Source organism: Topomyia yanbarensis, chromosome 2 (genome assembly GCF_030247195.1).
Source record: "Topomyia yanbarensis strain Yona2022 chromosome 2, ASM3024719v1, whole genome shotgun sequence".
NCBI lineage: Eukaryota > Metazoa > Arthropoda > Insecta > Diptera > Culicidae > Topomyia > Topomyia yanbarensis.
The window spans coordinates 35,730,739-35,756,597 of NC_080671.1; the positions used below are offsets into that span (position 1 = coordinate 35,730,739).

The 25,859-nt window shown below is 43.2% G+C and overlaps 1 protein-coding gene across 1 annotated transcript in view; it reads right to left on the reverse strand.

Annotated features, from left to right (window-relative positions):
* Positions 1–16: 16 nt before the first annotated feature.
* LOC131682738 (protein dachsous) overlaps positions 17–25,859 on the reverse strand; it is a 340,941-nt gene continuing 315,098 nt past the window's right edge. Inside the window, exons 3-12 of the mRNA XM_058964437.1 lie at positions 22,453–22,633; positions 9,199–9,687; positions 8,540–9,138; positions 8,016–8,481; positions 7,456–7,958; positions 5,914–7,393; positions 5,483–5,855; positions 4,277–5,415; positions 3,911–4,216; positions 17–3,851 (exon numbers count right to left, since the gene is read on the reverse strand). Coding sequence (XP_058820420.1) covers positions 835–3,851; positions 3,911–4,216; positions 4,277–5,415; positions 5,483–5,855; positions 5,914–7,393; positions 7,456–7,958; positions 8,016–8,481; positions 8,540–9,138; positions 9,199–9,687; positions 22,453–22,633 — 8,553 coding nt within the window. The 3' untranslated portion in view covers positions 17–834. The remainder of the gene's footprint in view (positions 3,852–3,910; positions 4,217–4,276; positions 5,416–5,482; positions 5,856–5,913; positions 7,394–7,455; positions 7,959–8,015; positions 8,482–8,539; positions 9,139–9,198; positions 9,688–22,452; positions 22,634–25,859) is intronic.

Below are 25,859 nucleotides of genomic sequence, written 5' to 3' on the forward strand. Positions count from 1 at the left end.
CATTATTTTCACAATACTTTATTTTTAAAACTTTTATCGCTTTCGCTGCTTACATATGGCCATTATGTAATAGAAAAATATATAAATACAGTCAGAGAACTTTGAACAGTTGTGAATTTTGTTTACTTCCTAGAACAAGTTTATTCTTATTCCCTAGAATGGAGTGCGAAACTTTGCTATGGGCTTCGATCTAGGAAACTCGGTTAAATGCTGCTTGTTCCCCTCTTCCAGGAATGTTACATGGAACTAGATAAAATACATTCTATTTTTCCATTAAACGAAAAGCTTTACAGTCTTTTTCTCGAGAAAATCTGACACTTGTCTATTTTACAACAAAATCTCATTTCGTTCTACATATTCTACTGAATTTCAATTGATAAAAAATGCACTAGACTCATTTTAACAGCTGGGAATATTTACAGTCTTATTCACTAAAGAAGCAATTGATTAAAATTCGATTGTTTGCTTGATAACTTGGGCTTCCGACCCTAGCTGGAACCAAGTAAATACTGCATATTTCACTTTACAATATTTAAAATCACTCCATTAAAATTACTCTATTTACAGTGATTTCATTTGTTTGCTAAAAAGGCACTTGCTGGCGATTAGGTTAAAACTTATTCGCTATTTGTTTTGTTATTTAAAAAAAAAATTCGTCTAATCAGGTTAACTGTACACTGTTTACATCGAGGAATGTCACGGAAACGACGCAGCGTCTATGTATTTACATTCTTAATCTATACAACAGCCATGCCAAATATATACGCGGGCAAAGTAGGCCGATGATCACAGCATGTGGCGCGAAGCGTTCCCCCTCCAATAGGAAGGGTGCGTTTAGTAGGGTTTTCGCTGGCCTCGCTGCTGGGGAGGTCGGGGCAGTGAAACCATATGGTGTGACGTAGGAACGCCGGTCGAAACCACATGAGGTGATATTGAGGGTGACCGTGTTGCTAGGGGAGACAGGGATGGGGAGAAACTGGGTGACATGGCCGAAGAGGTGCTGAAGCCAGCTGCCGAGTCGTGACTTATGGGTGATCGCGGTAACAGGTATTGGTTGGGAGCTTGGCCATGATGGCTACTGGTTCCACGAGCAGAAAACACCGGTACGTTGATGGAACGTGGAGCAACGTTGGTTAGCAAGGGGGGTGGTACGTTTTTTACTGTGTGATGAAGCGAGTTTTTGCTCTTGGCACTGGAAGTCCCACTGTTACCACTATGAACGGAGAGGGTGTCGTCCTTGAGACGGGCGATTTCCGAGAAAACGTGCGCCAACGGTTGATACTGGGGGCCCCAATCGAGCAGATAGTCCCAGTTATAACTACCCGTCAGTTCTTCTTCACTATGTACAATCGAGCTGAGTGATCCGTTCATGGAAATACCCTGCTGGCCACCGACTACGGGAACGTCGCTATAGTTGCCCATCATTACGTGATCGACAGCAGCACCTATACTACCGGCATTTGTTACAGTCTCGTCTACGCTACTAGCTCGATCGCTGTTGTTTGTAACATCGTTCAATTTAGCGTAGATCAGGTTAGTTAAGTCCGACTCTCGGTGTTCGTCGTCAAACATATGCAAAGTATCGATCGGTAGCGTGTGATGAAGCATAGCATCCTTCGAGCTTCCCAATCCTATACTCTCGGAACACCTTCTCGACGAATTAGACGCATTTCCTGTTGTCGCGTTATCTACTATTCCTAGCCTAGCTAAATATTCCTGCGTGTTCTGTACCGAAACATCCGATATTCTCCCATCTAACTGAAGTGCGTCCCGTTGCATGGGGCCGCCTTCGTTGATCATCCGAATTTCTTCATCTTCTCCATCATCTTCCGCCGATCCTCGACCACTCGATCCCGACTGTTCGGAACCGGAAAGTTCCGATGTCGTTGCAGCCCCGGAATTGGAACTAGCACCGTAAGGGGGTATCTCATCGTATTTCGGAGGCGCAAACTGTCCAGCCCCACTCGTACCACTCGAATTGCCTCTGATTGGGATCGTATCGAAAGCACTGGGATCAACGTAGTTGTTGGAATGTCCTACTGACTCTGACTGAAGTCCGCTTTTATTGACCTGCTTCTGTTGGCGGTTTCTCATGTGCAAAAATAGAAAAACAGACGCCGCACAGATGACAACCAAAAGGATTGAGATCAACAGCCCCAAGGCCCAATTCGCTAGTCCATTACTAGCCGATACGGATTCTGACTGTCCATAGTCCTCGCCAGCGTCGTTCTTGGTGTGACCTAAGGAATCAATCGATATCTCAACCACTGTCATATTAGTCAAAGAGCCTTGTCGTCCAGAACTGGCCGTTACTACTAAACTGATATCTCGTCCAGCCTCTAGAGAAGCAGCTACGTTATCTAGTTTCTTTTTGATCAGAATCGCACCCGTTGTTCGGTTCATCTTGAAATACGAATGCTGCGTCGTCAACTGATACACGATCCTACCGTCTGGTCCCCGGTCTCGATCCGTAGCCGTCACATGCCCAACTACGTATCCAACGGGCAAATGACCAGTCATCGGAGTCTTCAGCAAAAATCGGTACGTCCGCTCGGTAAACTGTGGACTGAACTCATCTCTACTTTCGATCATAATCCGAACTTTAACAGTTTTTGATTTACCTCCGGAATCGGTCGCCCTCAGCGTAAAGGAGTACCGATGTTTTTCTTCGTAATCAAACACGGCATTGGAATTGATCACACCACTGATCGGATCGACTTTGAACAACTTCCAACCGTCATCGATGTTTGAGTAGCTGCTGGTTAGTGCGTTATCGATCGAGTAGTTCAAATTTCCGTATGTGCCCCGATCCATGTCGGTAGCACGGGCAGTAAAGATACTGATTCCAACTGGTTCATTCTCACCGACAAATTCCAGATATTCAGGAACGGGGAATTGTGGCTCGTTGTCATTTTCATCAGTTAGATTTATGACGAACGGGTGAACGCTACACTTGGGAAGTACATGGCTGTCACAGGCGCGAATCACCAAATTGTACTGTAGTGGACCTCGATCATAGTCCAGATTGTTGTTGATGTAAAGTAGGCCAGTGATCAAATCGATTGAGAACAAACCACCATCGTTGCCAGATACGATCTGGTAGACGACTTCGGAGTTGGGGGAATTGGGTAGATCAGCATCGATGGCGGAAATTTGCGCTATCGAATACTTGATCGGGGCGGATTCACTGAGAGACATCTCATACGGACCGGGTTGAAATTCAGGGGCATTATCGTTGGCGTCTTCGATGGTGATCGTTACCCGGATAGCCGATGTTAGATTCATGCCTTTGTAGATCAAGCGGGAACCCGGCTCGGTAACGACCAGCCGGAGCTCATAATAGTCAACCGCTTCCCGATCGAGGGACTTAACCAAAAGCATCGCTCCGGAAGGATATGAAATTTCGAATAAACTCTCCTCATTACCATCGATGATCTCGAAAGCGATACTCGAGGTTACGTCCACCTGATCGGCGATCGTTTTGGGGATTAGATTCGTAATAACTGTTCCGATGGGGGCGTCTTCATTGACCGATAGCCTATACTGATTCTGGATGAAGTGTGGGTTAGCCTTACTCTTAGATTTCATCTCTAGACGCACGGTGGTCGATGAGCTGAGCGCTGGATGGCCGGAATCGGTCGCGATGACGGTGAGATAGAATGTTCCACTGTGTGTTCGGTGCACCTGGCTCATGTTGACAAACAGCAGACCGGTAAGTTCGTCGATCGCGAATCCCAACGAAGGTGGGGTGATGGCGTAACGAATCGCGGCATTGTTCTCGCTATCGGCGTCGGTGGCGTTCACCGAGATGATGGCGATATTGTTGTTGTTGTTGTGATTGTCCGTGTCGTCTGTTGAGAAAATTGAATTTGTATAAATGGAACTGATTGGATAGAGGCAGTAAACATACCATTAAGCATTGCGTGGTAGGTTATCTGCTGGAACACCGGTGGATTATCATTGACGTCAGTAATACGCACGGTTAGCGTTGTTCTGGCTACGTGTGCCGAATCGGATGCTAAAATTCTCAGCTGAAACTCGTGGCGGTCTTCGTAGTCCAGTGGTTTGATCAGGATCACCTTCCCACTGTAGCGATCAATTGAAAAGTAGTTCTTGGCATCATCGTCAGGGCTGTCCCCGAAGCTGTACGTCAGTGGCGGATTGGTGTCTACATCGTTGGCGGTGATCGTGGTTAGTACTGATCCAACGGTGGTAGCTGTAAAAAACATGATCTTAGAACCAAATCTGTCAAGTTTTAAATTGTAAACAGGCATACCTTCGCTAACACTAATAATGCTGTTGGGAGGGAACGTTGGTTGATTGTCATTAACATCCACTACGTTGACGTTGATCGTCGCTGTACCGGTCATCTGTGGAACTCCTTCATCGGTTGCGATCACCTTCAGTTTGTACTTGTCTCGAATCTCTCGATCCAACACGATATTTGTTTTGACGATTCCGCTAAAAGCGGGTTCGATGATGAAGGCATTATCGTGATTACCATCGACGATATGGTACAAGATGTGGGCATTCGATCCTTGATCAGCATCAAAGGCACCGACCTTGATCACGAAAGCTCCCTTGTTGTTACCTTCCCAAACCGAAGCCGAGTATTGCTGCTGAGTAAACCTAGGTGCATTATCATTCTCATCTTGCAGGTCAACCTTGATCGTGCAGTATCCGTAGAGAAGCGGGCTTCCATCTGTCCTAGCGACGGCGACCAACTCAATCCCATCCGACTTCAGTCGGCTGAAGCGTTCGTAGTCCAAGTTGTGGGAGTTCCTTATCTTGATTTCACCGGTAACAGCATCGATCGAGAAGGTCCCATCCTCGTTACCAGAGCCGAAACTGTAGATGATCTTTTGTCTTCTGCCATCACTTCGAACCGCGTTTAAATTCAGAACCGTATGCCCCACGGGAGTATTCTCAACCAGATTCACCTTATAGGAAGTGTTGTGGAAACGCAAAGCCGGCAGTTCCTGTTGCAGATCACCAACTCGAAGCTCGATCAATCCGGTGGCAACCTGTGGAGGGTTTCCCTTATCCCTGGCAGTGACTTCGATATGCAGTAGACGACCGTTCTCGCTAGCAAGAGATTGCACGGCACTCAACGCCCCCGTGTTTGGATTGATCCGAAACTTTGCGTTATTTGGATTGTCGTTCAAACTGTAGACGATTTCTCCGTTACTTCCCTGATCGGCATCCGTCGCTGAAATGTGTAGTAACGTTTGACCTGGCTGAACAAGTGCTCCAATTTGTTCCTTGAACGGGTACTTGTCGAAGACCGGTTTGTTGTCGTTTACATCGGCAATGATGACTTGCACTGCTACACTCTGGAAACGAGCGTTGTAACGACCACCATCTGTCGCGACAACCATGAAGTTGTAGATGCTTTGACGTTCGCGATCGAAATTGCTACAGATTTTGGAATAGTCATGTAAGAGATTTTGTACAAGCGAACAGAATTTACAGGTTAACTTACCCAGCAGTGGTGATCACTCCAGTCTTGCTATCTATATCGAACAACCACTCGGTGACGTTAGCCAGCGAGTAGACGATCCTAGCGTTGATTCCAATGTCCGCATCGATTGCTTTTACCGTTAGCACTGTCGTTCCAATCTGGGCGTCCTCATCGATGGTGGCAATATATTTCTGAAGCTCAAACTTCGGATCATTATCATTTTCATCCTCCACGCGAATCGTTATGTTGCAATGACCCTGATGAGATGTTGGTGATCCTCGATCTTGGGCGGTGATTTGTAGAACATATCGAGCATGAATCTCGCGATCAAGCGGACGAGCCGTCAGTGCACCCGTGTTTATATCGATACTGAATTTATTGCCAATGTTGCCGCCTTGAAAGAGCAATGAAGTTAGTTTCAACAATAAAATTTTCCCAAAATCAAAACTTACCGGATATAGTGTAGGTGATCTCCCCATTCAAACCTTCGTCGACGTCACTAGCCACCACAGTATGGATAACGGAAAGTTCGTTATTTTCCGGTACGGCTAAAGGATAACAGGACCCGGGTAAAAACTCCGGTGCATGATCGTTCACGTCGATGATCCTCACAACCAGCGTAGCCACGTCAAACTGACTTAGATCTTTTGATGTCCCAGAAGCCGCACTCTTGAATCGATTTTGCTCCGTCACATAGATCGGAATCGTATACATATCCTTCGATTCCCGGTCAAATATCCCTCGGGTCGTTACAATTCCTCGCACCGAATCCACTACAAAGTGATCTTCTCCTGTACCTTTTGGAATTTCGTAGGTTAGATTGGCATTTCCGTTGTCGTTGTAGGATTTGGCCGATACACGAACCACGAAGCTCCCTGCGGGAACATTTTCCGTAATATTTACGTGGTAGACAGACTCCAGGAACCGGGGAGGATTGTTGGTCGTATTTTGAATCACGACTTGAATAGTTATTTTAGCTTCTTTTGACCTGGGCATACCCTGATCGGAAGCCGCGATCACCAGATTGTACCGCCCAGTGACCGTATTCTTCAGGCTTTCGGCAATGAAGTTGCTGCTGAATGCCTTGGCCATCCTAATAAATCCGGTGTCGGGATCAATAGCGAAACGATCATCGTCATTTCCACTGATGATCCTGTAAATGATGCGGCCATTCTCACCACTATCGCGATCAGTTGCCACTACATGCGACACAATCTGGTTAACTTCCAAAGAATCACTGATGTACACCGTTGCGTCCTGAGCTTGAGGGACAACGAAGACGGGAGAATTATCATTTACATCGGTAACCATGATCCTAGCCGTTGCGGATGTGGTCATCCTTTCAGTTACGTTAGATGATTGGTCCGTTGCTTGAACGATTAGTAGAAACTCCTTGGTATCTTCGTAGTCTAATGTAGCGAGTAGCGTTAGCGATCCCGTTAGTGAGTCGATCGAGAAATGTTCCTTCTGAGATGTAGTCGTTTTCGATAGGTTATATTTGATTTCCGAGTTCGTCCCGGAATCCGCGTCCGTAGCGGTGAAGTTAAACACAATCGAACCCACGGAACTATCCTCGGCGATGTAGACATTGATCGGGTCGCTTGACCACTTTGGTGGATTATCATTTACATCGGCGATTTCGATCTTAACCGTAACTGCGGAACTTTGGGGATTATTGCTCGCACTAGTGTCCAAAGCACGGATCTCCATTCGATACTCGCTTTGTTGTTCGCGATCAAGTGATCGCGCTACAACCAACTTCCCGGAGTTACGATCGATGTCGAAAGCTCCTTCAGTAATGTCATTGGTCAACGGAGTCAGCGTGTAGGTTATGTGTAAATCATTCGTACTAGCAATAAGATTTTCCGAATCCGACTGCTCACTACCGCTGATTGACCCGATTACGTGACCTACGCCGACATCTTCTCGAAGCTGTAATAAGAACAAAATTTTAATTTATTTCCGGCCAACAACCGACGATTGAATCCACTTACCCTAAAGACCAAACTAGAACTGGTGAATGTAGGTCTGTTATCATTTAAATCCAGCACCTCAATTCTCAGCAAGCGAACCGTTTGCCTTGGTGGAGTACCGTTATCCGTTGCAGCAACCGCCAATCGATAGATTGTTTTTTCTTCGTGATCCAGCGGAGCTTTCGTACGGATTAAACCCGTTAGTGGATCAATCGAAAACATACCATGACCATCGGAGTCACGTCCCTTCAGTATGGAATAGGTAATGGATGCGTTGAATCCGTAATCGCGATCAATCGCACGTACACGGACAACCTCGGTGCCGGTCGGTTGTTCCTCACGAACGCTGACAACATCTTCCTGCGGATCGACAATATCTGGAGCATTGTCGTTCACGTCCAAGATTTTTATCTTAATCGAAACCCGCGAACTACGGTACGGAGTTCCTTGATCACGTGCCTCCACCACAAGATCGTAGCTGGACTTTGTCTCCCGATCGAGACTGTCTCGCGTTGTAATTTCACCTGTGGAATGTTACCGGTTAGTGCTATTAACAATCATCCATCCCAACCACTACTTACCCGACACTGGATTAATCTGAAAGCTGGTATTACTCGGTATCAAACTATAACGAACGACGGCATTAATTCCAGCATCGGCATCACTTGCCGTAACCAGTCCTATAACCGATCCTCTTCTCATATTTTCCTCAATTTGGAACTCATACAGTTGCTTCGCAAATATCGGACTATTGTCATTCGCGTCCAGAATTGTCACGATCACATGAGTCGTGGCTGTCAGTGTTGGAACTCCATTGTCGCTGACTATCACAGTGATGTTGTAACGATCCTTAACTTCCCGATCGAGTTTTGCCCGCAGATAGATCCATCCACTGTTTGGGAATATACCGAAGATATGCGGTATACTTTCGTCCAAAGTATTCGCCGAGGACTTTCCGGAACGTGGTTTATGATCGTCTCCCAAAATTCGGTACGTCAATCGAGCATTGTTTCCCGTGTCTGCATCAACCGCACTGACTTGTAGAATCTGTCGGGTAAGAAGAAATTAAATACTCCGCTTTTGTTTAAGATTAGACAGATCCTACCTGTGAGTTGCTTGGTGTTGACTCCAATACCCTTATAAGGTATTCGACTTTCTCAAAAACAGGAGCATTATCATTGACGTCTTGCACCTCAACTAGAATGGTAAGATTAGTAGACAACGAAGGAATACCGGAGTCGGCAGCCGTCACGATCAACGTGTGCCGTTGAATAGTTTCGTAATCCAACGGCCGAGCTAAGCTGAGGTGTCCGCTTCGGCTATCGATACTGAAAAGGTTGCTTGTCGTCGGACCGTTGTTGCTCAGTCGGTAAGTAATCACACCACTCATCCCGGAGTCCTTGTCGTGGGCGTTGGCTGCATACAGAGGAGAACCGATTTCGACATTTTCCGGAACGGAAATACGAACTGTGCTGGACTCGAACTCCGGCGGATTATCGTTGACGTCTTCGATATCGATGTTGACCTGGGTATGCCCGTATGCTGGCGGATCACCACTCGTAGCTTGTATGTTAAGCAGAACCTGCGGCTTGGTTTCGTGGTCCAAAGTACTGGCCACTCGGATGTTACCCGAGACAGGATCGATCGCGAAGTAACCATCTGGATCACCGGAGTATATGAAGTACCGAATCGATCCTCGACTCCCTGAAATTGGATTGTAATGGTTAGATGTGGTGACATTATGATTTAGCAGCTAACACAAACCTGAATTGCTGCTGGTAGCGGAAACTGTACCAACAACCGTATTTTTCTTGACGTCCTCCTTCACGTAGTACGTGTACCGTGGTTTATCGAAGATCGGTGGTCTTTGTGTTGCGTCTATCACACTGATGAACACCTCAGCATCGTGCATCGACCGCAGTCCGCCACCATCGCTGGCGGAGATGTTCAACCGGTGATACGGTTGACTCCGGCTAGACAACATATTCGGCCGTGCGACAAAGATCTCTCCCGTTAGGCGATCCATTCGGAATATGCCGGCTTCGTTGCCGGCTACTATCCGGTAGCTAATGGTGCCGAAGCTACCGGAGTCGGAGTCGGTGGCGACCACGACCACCACCGGTGTTGATAGAAGCGAATTAGTAGGCATGGACTCTCTCAGCGAAACGTTGTATTCCCGGGGGTAGAACATCGGTCGGTTATCGTTGACATCGGTCAGCTGGATTTTGACCATAGCAGTTGTACTGAGACCGCCTGTAATGGGTGAAGGAATTGCATTTGTATTCAGTTTACAGAAATAGCATCATGATAGAAAGTTTTTATAGGTTTTAAATAGCAAATTATCCGGAGAAATTAGGGATGCAAGTGATGAAATAAAAATTTTAATTTAGGGTGAAATGCAGTCAATTGATTTTTCCAGTGAATTAATTTCACATTATCTTCCGAAAGTCATGATTTTTAGAATTCATGTGTTTTTTTGCGACTTGACACACTGAAGAATGATAATTACAGCAGGCCAGTTAGTAGTCGGGAGTCTCTACTGCCGATAGAATAATTAATCTTACCGATGAAGCCTATAGCTCTTTATCACATTGACTAAGGCGCACAATTACATATTAGGAAAGACTTTCTATTTTCGTGGTTACCTTGTACTCCCGAGCAGGGTGACCACATCAGTCGAGTAAAAACTCAGGACAGTCGCAAGGAGACCCCGCTTTTTCGCTGATGCAAAGTCAATGTGGCAGTACTTCCTGCTCGAACGTTCGTGTCAGATTTTTTCTCCGTTTTTCGATAGTGAAAACATTTTGCGTTCAGTTAATGAAAATAGTTAAAAGCAATCGGGTAATTTTTACGTAAGATTGAGATCTCTGAGCACTTCTTAAGAATTACATATGTGCAATTTTTTCAATACCAATCAACAAAAATTGGATGCTAATATTCGAGAAATCTTCAAATGAGCGAACCACATGTATATTGTTGAAGTACAGCAGAAACATCAACGGTATCAGGGGCCATGTGGTATCCGGCCTAGAATTGAGCCACTGGAGTCCTGCTGCCATGTCGTAGGAGGCGACTGAAAGTAGGAGACCCTAAGTCAAGGTGTAGTTCCGTGCCGAGGACTTAATGATTGGAGGGTCTAAAATATGCCAGTCGCGCACGGAGCATTTTGGGTTTTGCCCTTGCTGTGTTATGCGAATCTCTGACACAGTGGACCATTATTTTCTTCGCAAATCGTGGGAATCAAATGATCATGTCCCATTTAAACCTGATATGGCTCGCTAAATGCGTTAACATCCCAACTCGCTTGGTGTCCTCTAGTTGTTGTGCAATTTGTGTTGGAGATGAAATGTACAGTTCTCTAATCAAAAATGGTTAGAATAGCACAAGTCAATCTCCAACATAAACGTACAGCAACTATGAATTTATCTCGACTCATGCAGGAAGGTAAAGCTTCCATAGCATTGGTTCAAGAACCGTATTTCCATAAAGGAAACTTCTATTTTGGAAAGTTACTTAACACTGCCTTCATTGCTTACAACAAGACAGGCATGACTAACCCACGTGAAATGCCTCGTGCTTGCATTCTTGCAAATAAGGCTATTGACGCGTGTCTCATATCGGAGCTCACAACTCGCGATATCTGTGTTGTCACAGTTACATTGACTGTCGAAAACGTAGACAAAAAATATATATATTGTTCAGCATACCTACCGCATAACGAATCATCTCCTTCTGATGATTTCAAAAGCATTGTATCATATTGTAGCAGAAATGGGCTTCCGCTCATTATCGGCAGTGATGCGAATGCTCATCACATCATTTGGGGCAGCTCAGACATCAATCTGAGAGGCTCTGAACTGATGGAGTACATAAGTAGTACAAATCTCCATATTCTGAATGTGGGAAACCGACCAACTTTTGCGAGGTCTGGGAGGGAGGAGGTGTTAGACATAACACTTTGCTCTGATAGAATTTTGCATGAACTGGGAAATTGGCAGGTTCCAAATGAAACTGAACCGTCTCTATCCGATCATAAATATATATTTTTCGAGCATTTTGATGTCACCTTCAATGTGGTGACCTATCGTAATCCTAAATCTACAAACTGGGACCTCTTTTTGGAAAACTTGGCGACTAAATTTCATGGATATTTTCCAACAATTAGTCAACTAGACGACTTAGATGACGTCGTGGATACGACAAACTCATTCATATTAGCATCCTACGAAGAAGCTTGTCCACTTCGTACTGTTAAATCGACTAGGGGAACCCCTTGGTGGAGGGCTGAGCTTGAAAGAATGAAGAAAGTTATGAGAAGAGCTTGGAATCGGCGTCAGCGTGATGACTCCAGGGCTTTCAGGTCAGCTCGTAGTGCATATAAGAAATGTCTTAGATCTGCAGAACGGGCTGGCTGGCAAAGCCTATGCACTAATGTCTCTAGTCTGAACGAGGCTAGCAGATTAAATAAAATTCTCTCCAAATCGAATGATTTTCAGATGAACTCCTTGAAAACCAGAGATGGTGTTTATGTGACGGACGAAAAAGATGTTCTTAATTGTCTCTTCGACACACACTTTCCAGGCTGTATCGATCCGGAGTTGATCAACGTTCACAGATCTCATTCTGGTGATTCGGACTCGTGGGCGTTAGCACGCACATTGGTTTCCACTGAATCGGTCAAGTGGGCAGTTGACAGCTTTGCTCCATACAAATCACCCGGAAAAGATGGGATACTTCCCGTGCTACTGCAAAAGGGATTTGATATTCTTAAACATGTCTTGAAAAAGATTTTGCTTTCCAGTCTTGCTACCGGGTATATCCCGAAAGCATGGCGAGAAATAACTGTTAGATTTATTCCCAAAGGGGGGCGCTCAAGCTATGAAGAAGCCAAGAGTTTTAGGCCAATCAGCTTAAGTTCTTTTCTTCTGAAAGCTTTGGAACGGATAATCGATCATCACATCAGGAACGTTAGTTTAGTTGAATATCCACTGCACAAAATGCAACATGCATATCAGTGTGGGAAATCCACGATCACTCTGCTTCACGATGTTGTTTACAACATTGAGAAAGCCTTCTCGCTCAAGCAATCTAGCTTGGGTGTATTCCTAGATATTGAGGGTGCTTTTGACAATGTGTCCTTCCAGTCTATTCTGGAAGCGACGCGCGGTCATGGGATACCTGCATGTATCTCAGGTTGGATAAACGCAATGCTTAGTAACCGCATGCTTTGCTCGTCACTGCGACAGGCTGAGATACGGAAGTTGAGTATTTGCGGTTGTCCTCAGGGCGGCGTTCTGTCACCTTTGTTATGGAACTTAGTAGCTGACGGCTTGTTGAAGAAACTCAATGAGCTTGGATTTCCAACCTACGGGTTTGCTGACGATTACCAAATACTAATTACTGGATTTTGCATCGGAACAATCTTTGACTTGATGCAACAGGCATTAAGAGCTGTCGAACAGTGGTGTCGACAAGTTAAACTATCAGTTAACCCAAGCAAAACTTCAATGGTTCTTTTCACGAAGAAGCGAATAACAACCGGGGTTCGTCCCTTGCAGTTCTTTGATTCTGAGCTACTGTGTGCGGATCAAGTCAAATACGTTGGAGTCATATTGGATTCCAAACTGAATTGGTCTGCTCACATTGAGTTCAGAGTCAAGAAAGCGTGCATGGCCTTCGGGCAGTGCAGACGAACTTTTGGAAAGACCTGGGGTCTCAAACCTAAATACATCTATTGGATTTACACGACAATTGTACGTCCAATACTGTCATACGGATGCCTTGTGTGGTGGCAGAGGGGAGAGGTGGTGACAGTCCAGTCAAAGCTAAACCATCTGCAAAGAATGGCGCTCATGGCGTTGACTGGTGCTTTCACCACGACTCCGACTGCTGCTCTTGAGGCACTTCTAAATATCAAACCATTACACATACACTTAAAACAAGAAGCACTATCATGTGCATACAGACTGCAGGTTACTGGGCTTTGGAACAGTAATCATGTTGATCTTGCTACCAGTCATATACGATTGTGGTCACAAATGGTTACATGGGGTGAAGATATTCTTGCTCCCAGCGATATTACACTCACTTGTAGTTTTCCTTACAGGACATTCCATGTGAAGATTCCCTCTCGAGAGGAGTGGTTGTCTGGCTTTATGGAAAGACAACAACAAACGCAAGTAGTCTGTTACACTGACGGTTCTCTGATGGAGGGACGTGCTGGTGCTGGTGTCTACTGTCGTGAAATGAGATTGGAACAATCTCACTCACTAGGTAGATATTGTACTGTATTCCAAGCAGAAATCTTTGCGATTATGTGCGGGGTGCAATCGGCCCTTCAAGTGAGTTTGTCCGGCAGAGTTATAAACTTCTGCTCCGATAGTCAGGCTGCAATCAAGGCCCTTAGCTCAGACAAATCCCGGTCCAAGCTAGTGATCGCGTGCCGAACCCAAATCGAAGAACTAAGCATTGTCAACACTATCTACCTTGTCTGGGTGCCCGGACATTGCGGTATTACTGGAAATGAATGGGCTGACGAATTGGCCAGGGCAGGTTCAGCGATTGACTTCGTTGGTCCTGAGCCCGCCCTGCCAATTTCGACAAGTTGGATAAGGGAAAAAATACGGTCCTGGGCTTTGTCCGAGCACCGCAATTATTGGAGAAATCTACAAACGTGTCGCCAAACAAAGGCGTTTCTAGAACAACCATGCCCAGTGGTTTCGAAAAATCTCTTACATTTTTCGAAGCTCCACTGCGGCATGCTGACCAGGGCTTTAACCGGCCACTGCAAACTCAATTATCACATGGCAACTATTCAGCGCGCTGAGTCTTTTTCATGTGATCTTTGTGAATCCGACTACGGAACCTCATATCATCTGATATGCAACTGTCCAGCGGTAGCGCAATTGCGATTTCGAGTCTTCAGCCGTCCTTATATAGACGAAACCATGTTTGGTCGACTGAAACTCAGAGACATACTAAAGTTTCTTATCCAATGTGGTAAAGAGCTTTAGGATTATTCGCAGGCAAGTTGAACTACTTGTGAGTTTAACTTACCTGTTGTTTATTTTTGTTTTGTGCTGTTATTTTTCCCACCCTTCCAATTCTACTTCCCCACTCCTCCTTGTCCTTTCCTTCCACTCAGGAAATGATGAAAACACACGGCAAGGCACAAATCCCCGACTATGTACGGGGAACGTGCCATTTGAGCCAATATATTCTGATTCCTGATTCCGTATCGCTTGCTTGGAGCGAATCCTAGACCTGATACCCTTCCAAACTACCAACTCCGCGACACCTATGGAAGAGTCTGATGAATCGTCGTCCTTCCGTTAAGTAGGTGGAGCATCAACACTTCCTGTCTACCTTATCCTTTATCCTTCCCCGTGAACGATGGAGATGGGGGCGGCCGGCAATGATGGCTATCATGCTGTTGAGGTTTTAATATGGGTCGGATTGGTATGAATTCCTACTTACCATTTCCTAAGCAACTCTTATTATATAATCAGCAGTCGAACATGATGAAGTCAGTGTGCAATCCGCCAAAATCATCGTCACAACGCAACGCAACGCAACGCAACGCAACGGAAGACATTGGATTTGGATAATTTTGCTCTCTTTAACGTCCTACCTGATTTGTTCGTTTCACTCCCGTATGTCCCTCTTTCTGTATAAGAGAGTATCGACCCTCTCCTTCCATTTCCGTTCCCGGCCCTGAATTTCCCAACGGAAAATGCGTATAAATGCAAACCACATCCTCCGCTATCCAACCTTCCAACCAGTTTCTTGTCAGGGTTTACTAAGGAGGATCGAGTGGCCCTTGGGTGATCTTATTCCAGCCCAAAGATAAACCACTTAACATAATTCAAATTGCGAAGGACCTGACAAAACGTCATTCTACCGTAACGCGGCTGCTTGCGATTAGCTCTTCATGTTGGAGTACCGTGTATATGAACCTTCGCCGAATATGGGGATTGAAGGTGTGGTCTACGAGTTGAGTCTGACCGTCCAAAACTTGCTGAAGCACGGAGTTGGCCATTTCAAGAACTCCTTACTTCAGTCAGTTATGATATTCGAATGCGTGCAATTGCATTCGGTATCGTTCGTAGATGGGATGAATCAGATCCTATCTGACTCTTTTAGAATGACTTTCACCGGGTCTGCCTAACCACGTCCTAACCATAAGGCGCGGTGCGAAGAGTATCATAAGGAAAAAAGGATCTCTATTGTTGCCAGTCTCATGATGATCTTTTGACATGTTCGGTGTACAAATTGTGCGGGTATAAAATCATATGATCTTTAAAACAACTCTCTGGGTGCTCTTATGTCGAAATGCTTACACCTGTGCCACTTATCCAGAAAAATCCCTTCGATCTTTTGTCTTCTAGTTGTACAGACTCTGAAGAGCCCTACGAAGGACCTTCTTTTGCTGAACTTAGTAGTTCCAGGCAAAGGGAGAACCTTTCATCTCCTAAACTACCTATTAAACGATCTCTAATACTACGTTCACACTACAGAGTTAAAACATGTTATAATAATTAGCAACAAGAAAAATATCATCAAGATAGCGTTAAAACACGTTTTAACTCTGTAGTGTGAACGTAGTATAATACTACGTTCACACTACGAGTTAAAACGTGTTTTAACGCTATCTTGATGACCTTTTTCTTGTTGTTAATTATTATAACGTGTTTTAACTCTGTAGTGTGAACATGGTATAAGATAGTGACTAAGATATCCTCGATAGTGACTCCTGAAACAAAATCGAATAATGCAGGGACGAAACCGAAGCAATTTGGAATATTGAAATTCATACAGAAGTTTCCAGCTCTATCGAAGAAAGCGAACCTCAAACAAAGCCCAAATTTTTGACATAGTGGACGGATTTTAAAAGCCTTTGATATTTCTGATTCTAATAAGTCTCTTCTAATAGAAATTCTCCTAACAGTAATAACAGTTAACTGACTACTAGCCCCTCCTTGCAGCGATCGTATACTTCGACAGCTAATTCATCGACTGAGGTGAGGAATATAATCAGTATTCAGCAGTGGAATTGAAGATGTATCATTCCTCAAATTGATTCTTTTCAAGATTCAATACATCGCTGTGAATGCAATGCGTTTGCTCTTTGTAAAACATGGCTTACTTCAAACAATAATCTCAATTTTCAAGATTGGCATTGACCGAGACAGAGCCTAAAATTCTCATACCTATTCAATGAATGAATTCTTTCGTCGCTAAATGCATGAAAAAATAAAACAATAAAGGCGATGTCCCCTCCTCTCTCGATTCTACGAAAACGAGTAGCAGCAGCAACGACTTTCGTTTTCCTATGACAGTCCAAAGTTGCAATTTCGTTTTGATGCATGCTCAGTGATTTGTGATTCTCATTCATTAAATGAAATTTATGCAATGTGCATCTAAGAATGCAACTAGAACATAGTTAAAATGAGAACTATGCACACCGATCAGGCTTCCGTCTTACAATACCATCATTAGCTCGCAAATCTACAGAATCGAGCATCGACAAATAAATATCATTGCTAGTGTATTTTCGTTTCCCCAGCAGTAAGTTCAATATCGAAGTTACCAATATCATTCTGAATCTCATCTCAAAGCGAAAGCGAGCGTGCGGACTGCGAAGAGAATAATGAAAACGCTTTGCTACATGCCCGTTGTCTCATTTTCGATTTCGCAAAGTGCTAGTTGTATGGAAAGAAGCTTCGTTCTTTCGCCTGATTTTGGAAAATGAAAAAAACATTTTCCGACTCTGGACCGAGATACTCTACGGTGGAGTAATTTTGGGGACCCCAAAGTGCTATACTTTCAATAGAATTAACTTAGTTAGCTGAAAGATATTAACTGAACCGAATTCAGAGGAAAAAGACGAGCATTTCGATCCCGATAAAACTTTACACGATCGGAACAGATGATCCTGAAAAACCATATGACAATCCATTGTTGTCCAACAGCAGATCTGACAACAAAACAACAATTATCGAATCCTTGAAAAAGGTCCCAAACGGACCGAAACGTCGGATGAAGACAAAATAGTTTGTTTTTGCTTAAAAATTAGACTGCAAAGCCATACACATAACCCAACAGAATTAACCACAAGTGGCTCTAGTTGGATGGTAAAGGGAGGGAGGGGAGGCACGCCTTTTGGTAAAATGTATCTGATGAACAATTTGGGAAATAGAATTTCGAATTTTCGAAACGCGTTTCCTGACGTGCGTGGAGAGTGAGAATTTGGCAAATCATATACACAAATTATTGAAGATATTTCTCTAGGAAGCCACTAAGCATTATTCGTATCTGTTTCTTTCGTCAATGATATTGATTCAATAAGCTTCAATGTACTTGTTTCGTCTAGGGATAGGAAGGCGGCTCGAACCTCCGCTCAGAGCCGCCAGTAGAATTACCCTCCCCTCGGCTTCAGCGTGAACTCGATTAATGTTTCGTACGTGAGGTCACCATTGATTGGAAAAAATATGAGAGTAAGGTCACAGTTACTATAGCCTCGGTACAGCAACTTCCTCTGAACGAAGAATATGATCTCGCAGGCTCATCGATGCCGTGCTTCAAGTCCAAATGAAACATATGTCTGGCACGCCGGTGAGCAGACTATCCTCCAAACCGTGGTGGTATTAAGAGTATTTTGATGCATATGCGGAAAATAATGAAGCATATAAAAAAATGTGAAGTGTGGTGGTGGAACGCCGAAAAAACTTGGAGCGTTAAACGGTTTTTAACAGCAATTTTTAAAGCTTGCTTCGCGAAAAAATGCGGTTATTGGCGTCGTTTTGTCGATGCTAATGAAACGAACGAAAGCGAGCAATATTCGACGCCATAGGGTTTATAATTTACCAGTAAAGTATACCCGGACTCTGTCCCTATACCGAAAATCATGCGTGACTTATTGAAGAATCTGCCTGAGCCTGCGAAAAGACGTTTGTTGAATATGTTTAAAAAGTATCTTGAGCAGAACATTATTTCACATGACTGGGGGCAAGTGAGAGTGATTGCTATTCATAAACCGGGAAAATTAGCCTCCTACCATAATTCGTATTGGACGATTGCATTCCTTTCCTGTATCCGGAAGTTGACGAAGAAAATAATCCTACGACGTCTTGATAATTGGGTGTAGGCTTGTTATCAGATGCTCAATTTTGCTTCCGAAAAGGTAAATTAACCCTACTTTCATCAGCAATTCAACTGGCATACGCTCGCAAAGAGCAAATGGCATCTGTATTGTAAGACATGGAGATCGATGCGGAGGGTATAAAGAGAAGTGGAGCGGGGCGTATGAGGGTGCAAGGGCACAAATCCCCGACTACATATGTGGAGCGTGCCATTTGAACCAATATATTTTGATTCCCGATGAGGGGTACAAAACCCAACCGCTTAACTATTATGCCATCTATTTGAGACTTGGTTTGTGAGAATCGGTTCAGTCATCACCGAAGAAGCGATGTAACTTTATAACTGTAAGAATCCTACGTCAAGGTAAACTTTAAATAGCTTCCTGAACAGGAAAATTATATATCGAATAGAAGAGGAAAGGTGTTAGAGATTTTCAGACACATCAAGCAGTCAAAGTTCACAAAGAAATATCTCGTGTGCCAAGCCATAAGTTCCTGTGCCTTGAAGAGCGACATTTACATCGCAACCGGGACCATCGACCAGCCAATTGCCTGGTACCAGTAGAAAGGTCTGTTGCCTTGCCTCAAGCAACACAATTTTTCCGTTCTGTTCTGGCCAGATTTTACATCTTGTCGTTACGAAAGAATTCCATGGATTAGTATGCCGCGTACAATATCCAGGTGGTGCTCAAGGACATGAAAATTCACACGCCAGAGCTCCTCCCAACAGAAAAATATTTGGCAATCGTCAAGCGGAACCTTAGGAAGACTCGAAAAACCGTTTGTCAGTGAGATGCAGTCCAAGGCAGACAAGAGAACTCTAGTTAGAGTGTGGCTAAGAGGCCATGACGTATCCAAACGAACATGAAATTTGACGTATTTCTATTGTGTATACGTCAAATTCCATGTTCGTTTGGATACGTCATGGCCTCTTGGCCATACTCTAACTAGAGTGCTCTAAGGCAAACTGGCGTTGTGCAATGAGGAAAGTGACTAAGAAGGCTGTGCAAAACTTGATGAAAACAGTCAAACGCAAGGCCCGGGGACTCGCATTTGCTAAAAAGTAAGCTTGTTTGCATTTGTTTTCTTTATTCCTTATGAATTGAACTTCGAAAAGAAACATGATTTGATTTTTAAGACAAAGTATTGGCTAATTATTGCGCACTCACTCCACGTGCTTGTTTCTCACGAGCAAAATGCAGTGGATCCTAGAAATGCAAAGGCATATAAAAGTATTCCCTGGAAAGTTCTGAGCAAATGAAATTGATTTTCTGTGCAACTCTATTACAGCCCATTGTCGTTCATTGAAGACGAGTGTAAACAAAACAATTCAACACAAGTGAACTTTTCAAGATTGTACATACTTTGCTCAAAGTGAATTCATGATTGAGTTCGCATCTCCCAGGTTATCACCATGATGTTAAGTTATCATCTAATTTAAACTAATTTTTAACTAACTGGCCATTATATGTTTTCAATAAAATATGTGCAAATGCAAATGTGGCATCTATATATTGAGATTATCAAAATCAAATGAGCTTACACATATAAACATAAAAAATATGTTGGGCCCCTCGGAATAGCATTTCAATTTGAGTTGTGCATTAGAGACACGAATTCTATTAAAATTAAGGGTGGTCGGCATCAAATTGCATCACTTTATTTACATTGTGTAAGTTTCACTAGCAGAAAAATTAAAGATGTTTCTCACCGTGCCATTAGTTAGAATTTGGAAACAGAGCTTGAAAAAATTGACATCCCTGCATGAACGTGAAAGAAAATAAAATTAAATTAGTGCCTACCGCGACAAATGAAATGTTTGGTTCGTTTCCTTCGGCATTCGTTCTCCCGGCACAGCGCATTCAGATTTGGACATGTTCGGTTTCAGAAGTAAACTGAATTTTGTTTCTATTCTACCTATGAGAGCGATTATTAAGCAAAAGTGCACCAGATATAGATCACGCAGTCGCTCGAAAATGTAGAAGATGCCAACTTCTGCCTTCAAACTGTCCACATAATATCAAATGAATGCTTGCACACTAAGCCAGCCAAAATTTCAGTAATTTCTTTCGACGACTTGCACAGTAAAGTGATATTTTTAACGAGTTGTCAACAAATTGTTTAAAAGTTGCGGTAAAGCTTTCATTTTTTTAGCGATTTTCAGTAATTGTTCTAATAATTTTCTGAAACCCGCAATATTACACTGAATTTATCAGTACTTTTGTTTTTTTTCGGTACATAAACATTATCCAGTAAAATACTGACTGATGGTTCAGCAAAATTGTACCAACATTACCGAACCTCGTCAAAAACTTACAAAACAGGTACAGCAAATCATCTGTCAAGTCGCCATTTTCAGAGGAAACTGCTGACTGATCAGTATTTATTGACGTTTGGGTAGAACCGATTGCAGAGAGTTCAGTATCCGCATTGTTTTGCTGAATTGATTACCGAACGGTTTGCTATTCAAATCCCCAGTAAAATTTTACTACACCCAGTAATTTAAAGGTTGGTGAAGGAATTTATATTTCCTCTGCTCTCATGAATTCGATACTGCATGAAATTTCAGTCAGTTGGAAAGTTAATGAATGAGGGAGGCGGTGAATCTGAATGCTAGTTTCGGTAAATCCAATCAGAAATAAGTAACTGATTTTGAAATTTCGCAGCACTGGCTGGGAATGGTCCAATCTACGGTAAGTCGAGTTTAGGAACGGCATCAAGAGCGTTCGACCGTCGATAGCAAGAAAAAAAATGACCAAAATAGATTTCCACACTATACCGAAGATCAAGAGAAATTCTAATAGTTCAACTATGTAGATATGGCGAAAAAACTGTATTTAAGCAAAACTTATGTGCAAGATGCGAAAAAAAGTTCAAAAGGCGCAGATCACGGGGAAATCACATTTGACGAAACCGCTTTGTCTCAGCATGTATGACGAGACCTATGTGAAAGCAGCTTCGTGACCTCCTTTCCTTCACTGCTCGTCATAAGTTCGACATTCCTGAGCAAGTTAGAAATCATAAAATGTCAAAGGTTTCCGCAAAAATATCTGATTTGGCAGGCAATTTGTTCGTATGGAAAGCGCATCACCGTGACAACCGGAACGTTCAATTGGCAGATATACTCGAATGAGTGCTTCCAAAAGCATTTGCTTTCACTTCTGAAACTTTACAATGACCCTACGCCTTGCTGGCCGAATTTAGTCACGTGCTACTGGAGATATTCTGGAGTGGTGGAAGACTTCGTGCCATCGAACGCACCGGGAGGAGTTTATCATGATTTTACAAGTAGTAGTCTACTAGATCAAGAATTGAAGGTATCATGGTCTGCTCTGTTTTAGCTCTAGTAGACGGGAAATCAAGTCACCGTTATTTTATAAATTGTATTCTAGTGGCGCGCATAGCGCAGTTGGTAAACCGATTGCCTTTGGCGCAGTTCACCTGGGTTCGATTCCGAACGCCGCACAGTGTTATAGATTTTTATTATCCCAAAAACAGAGGCGAATTGCCCTAAGGTTAAAACCTCTATAATCGACAAAAAATGTATTTTTGACATAATTACTAACACTGATTTCTGTTGCTCTTATGATGTTTGGATTTACGTATTATTTACAGGTATTACATTTGAAATTGACTGCAAAATGGCGAATTATGTCACCAAGAATTTCCATTCAGTTGTAAAAAAAGAAATATCTTTACTTTTTCCCCCATATAGTCAGTGTCGCACTTAATGTGACACTAGTGTAACAGAAAGAGATAAACTTTGAACTCGGATACACAGTGTGTCACACACCCTATTCAGTGTACCTAAAACATCCCATTGTATCATTTCACAACAAATCATAAGCTGCTGAAATTATGAACCTACGGAACTTACCTCGATCGGTGGCAATGATTGGGAATTCGTACGAATTGCGCGTCTCGTAGTCCAGCTCGGCGGCGATGCAAACCTCGCCCGTGCTGGAACGTATCTCGAACTCGGTGATCTTCTTGTAGCCTTCGCCGAGGGTGTAATTTACCATCGCATTGACGCCACAGTCCGGATCGGTAGCGGATACCTGTAATTAGCCGAGAGAAAAGGAGATATATACAGATTAAAAAGCGGAAATATTAGTAATGGTTTAATCTTTTCTATATATTCTCTTTGAGTCAAGGAGCAGTCAGTGTGTGGGCAGTCAGGATCCACTTGAACGTGTTTTGCTGGCCACCATAACCACCATTGACTGACCCGCTAGGCTCACTTCGGTATGAGTCGGGCTGCGGAGAAGGATTGTGAGGAGACGCGTCGGACGGGGTGATAATGCGTAGTTCAAACAGTAGCCATAGCAATCGTGCTAGATCCGTTTCGGACTGCTAAGTGCGAGATCGTCTTGGGTCGGGGCATAAATGAAGCGGCCACGATTCGGATCGCCACAGATGCTTTGATCTTTGCCGGTGGTAATGTGTAATTAAATTAATAACAACTATTGCATTGATCTATCCGTGAAAGAGGTTGGTTTCGAGTGTCCGGTGCACTATTCAATAGATACATGTACCGAAAGAGTCAGGTGTTTCGCGGATTTCTAGACACCAATCGATCGTTTTTTTTTGTGAAACAATCTGGCGGTTTATTGAAGAACTAATTGAAATTTATCGTAACTTGTTAAATAAGTAGACACCAAGCGACTAATTCGAGCATAATTAGACTAATATACATATCCGGCTATCCGATGCTGGTGGGTAAACTTAAAAGCAAGACCCATCCTGATGTCAGATGGCGTAAGCACGACGATCGACAATGATGGATGACTGATGGATGGATGGATGGGAGGATGAAAAAAAACAACAGCAAATTTTGTTGCAACACATGCAAATTTAGCCCGAAGCGATTGATCGTAAACTCATCGGCTTCTGGTGATCGCGCGTGGAGATCCTGACGGTCAGGGTTCTACCATTATTAGCACAGGAGCCGAATGTGAAACAGTAAAGAAGACACGATGATACCTTCCGTTGTTGAATAAAATATCGATGAAAATCTCAATGGTTTTCTTTCGGATTTTGGTTCGCCTGGTTTCGAAGAAGGGAAGCGCATGGAACGGTAGGCACATAAAATTACGTTGTTTTCACGCAAATTTCGTTACAACCAGAGGGAGCCGGCGATGTGTAGACCTTTTCGCCGATTAATGTTTTCGTAATCATCAGTCAGATACCGGAACGGGACTACCGGAGTTTTCGTACTGCCGGGCACGTTGTACATTTAATCTTGATAGTTAGGGCACCATGTGTAAGCGATTATGACTTTCTTCACCTTGTCGGTGAGTGAGGGGGATAATCGTTGCGAGTGTTTATACAAGACACGAATTACGGTTCGCCGTCGGGGGCTTCATGGTCTACTCTAATTTCTGCCGTTGAAAAGTGTTGGTTAGTTACACATTTTGTAGGCTGACTGCGTAAAAATTAAGTGAAATTGAATTAATCGAGCATTACTTCTGGAAGCTTCGAAGATTGCTAGATTGCACCACGTATTTCAGTATGTAGTTTTTGTTTTATTTAGCCATTCCGGGTCGGTCGAAGCACGGCCGTGCGATGGATTTCCACATGGTCGCAACCAAATCCAGAAATCCAAAGAAGTTGATCGTATTTTCTTGATACATGTTTGAGCAACAACGGCTGTGCAGATCTTAAAATTCGGACAAAACCTCACACATAAATATACATTTTACTGCGGTAAGTGGATCAATATGCGAACGAACAAAAAAAAAACATAAAATAAAACTGTCGTTCCGTACAAGTCGTCAATCTTCGCATGTTATCACTTCACAATCTCCGCACATGTATGTTGGTACAGTCACCGCTGTCCGTTTGTACATTCACCATTTATTTGGATTTCGCTTGTTACGATATTTAACGTGTCCTTGTCGATGACTCATTGAAGCCACAGACTAAGAGACACAACAGTTGGAACTAATTCTGTACTATGTTATATTTCTCCCTAATGAGAAAGATTTGGGTGGAAACCAAATTTTCTTCTCTAAGGAGAAAATGGGGTAAATCCATTTTTGCACGTGAACGGAACTAAAACTTAATCTATTATGGAATTTGTGTTTCGACTTCGGCTCATCAGAATCCGACACTAACTTAGTGACAGGTTTAAGCCGTGGCGCCGGATTGACGTTAGCTTCAAAGACAGAGCCACGATTTTTGCTCCTTCCGACCTAGTCATGTATGATGGCACGCAAGAAAAGATATTGCGGTGCTAGCTTTGTCCTGTCACTAAGTTAGTGTCGGATTCTGACGAGACGTAGTCGAAACACAAATGCCATAGCTAACTGTTTCTTTGGTTTGCCATCGTTCATATCTCGGATACGGAAAGCGGATACAATGCGCAACTTCATCGTCTCACTTGATCATATGCGCCACCGAATATACATACGTGAAATTACTCACAATTTTTTATCTTTGAACGATCACACCGCTGTTAGTGATGACTATTCCAACTAGCGAACTTCAAATTTCAAATGAACGACGAAAAAGGAGTGTCTCGTTTGGTCTGTACTAGAGCGTTCTTTGTCTGTACTAGAGCGTTCTTTGGATTATTCGATATATTCCTATATTTGTGGTAAAGAATAATCAAAATGTGAAATGTTTAATAAAATAGGTGAAGCTTGCCTTTTGGTCCTAAATGCAATGGTGCTAAAGCTATGTTTAGGAAGTCAACAATATTCACGCCTAAATAGTTGTAGATCTTTAATATCCTCCGAAGAGTTTCTTCATATTTTTTGACCGTTTTTTTGTGTTTTTGAAGTCTCTATGGTAAAGAATATTATTTTTTTAGTTATTTAAGCTTGGTTTTTTGCTCCACGCGAAACACTGTGTCCTAGAATGTCTTATATCGAGATGCGCAGAATTGAAAAAAATACTTTGGTAAATTGACTCTTACAAATTTTGGTTTTAAAATTTCGCGGACTAGCAAAAGTGTTTTTCAACGAGTTTTGCAAATTATTCAACACTTGACTTTAAAATTAAGATGAAATTTGTTTTATTGCCGTAACATTCAATTATAAATTTTAACGTGTTTTGTTTGCTGACTACAGGTTGTTGTTTTACATGTCTTTAATTTCACTTATTTGACATGCTTGACCGAGCTGTAGTTTGTTATACCGGGTCTTTGGTTTATTAGGTGGCTTTTGCTCACAAGGATCCATGCAACGGTCCGCAATCCGGCTCAATCGCAAAGTAATGAGCAATTATCAAGCCAGTCAATTCAGCCCAGTGTCGGGTTTTGACGTTATATAAAGATCCCAA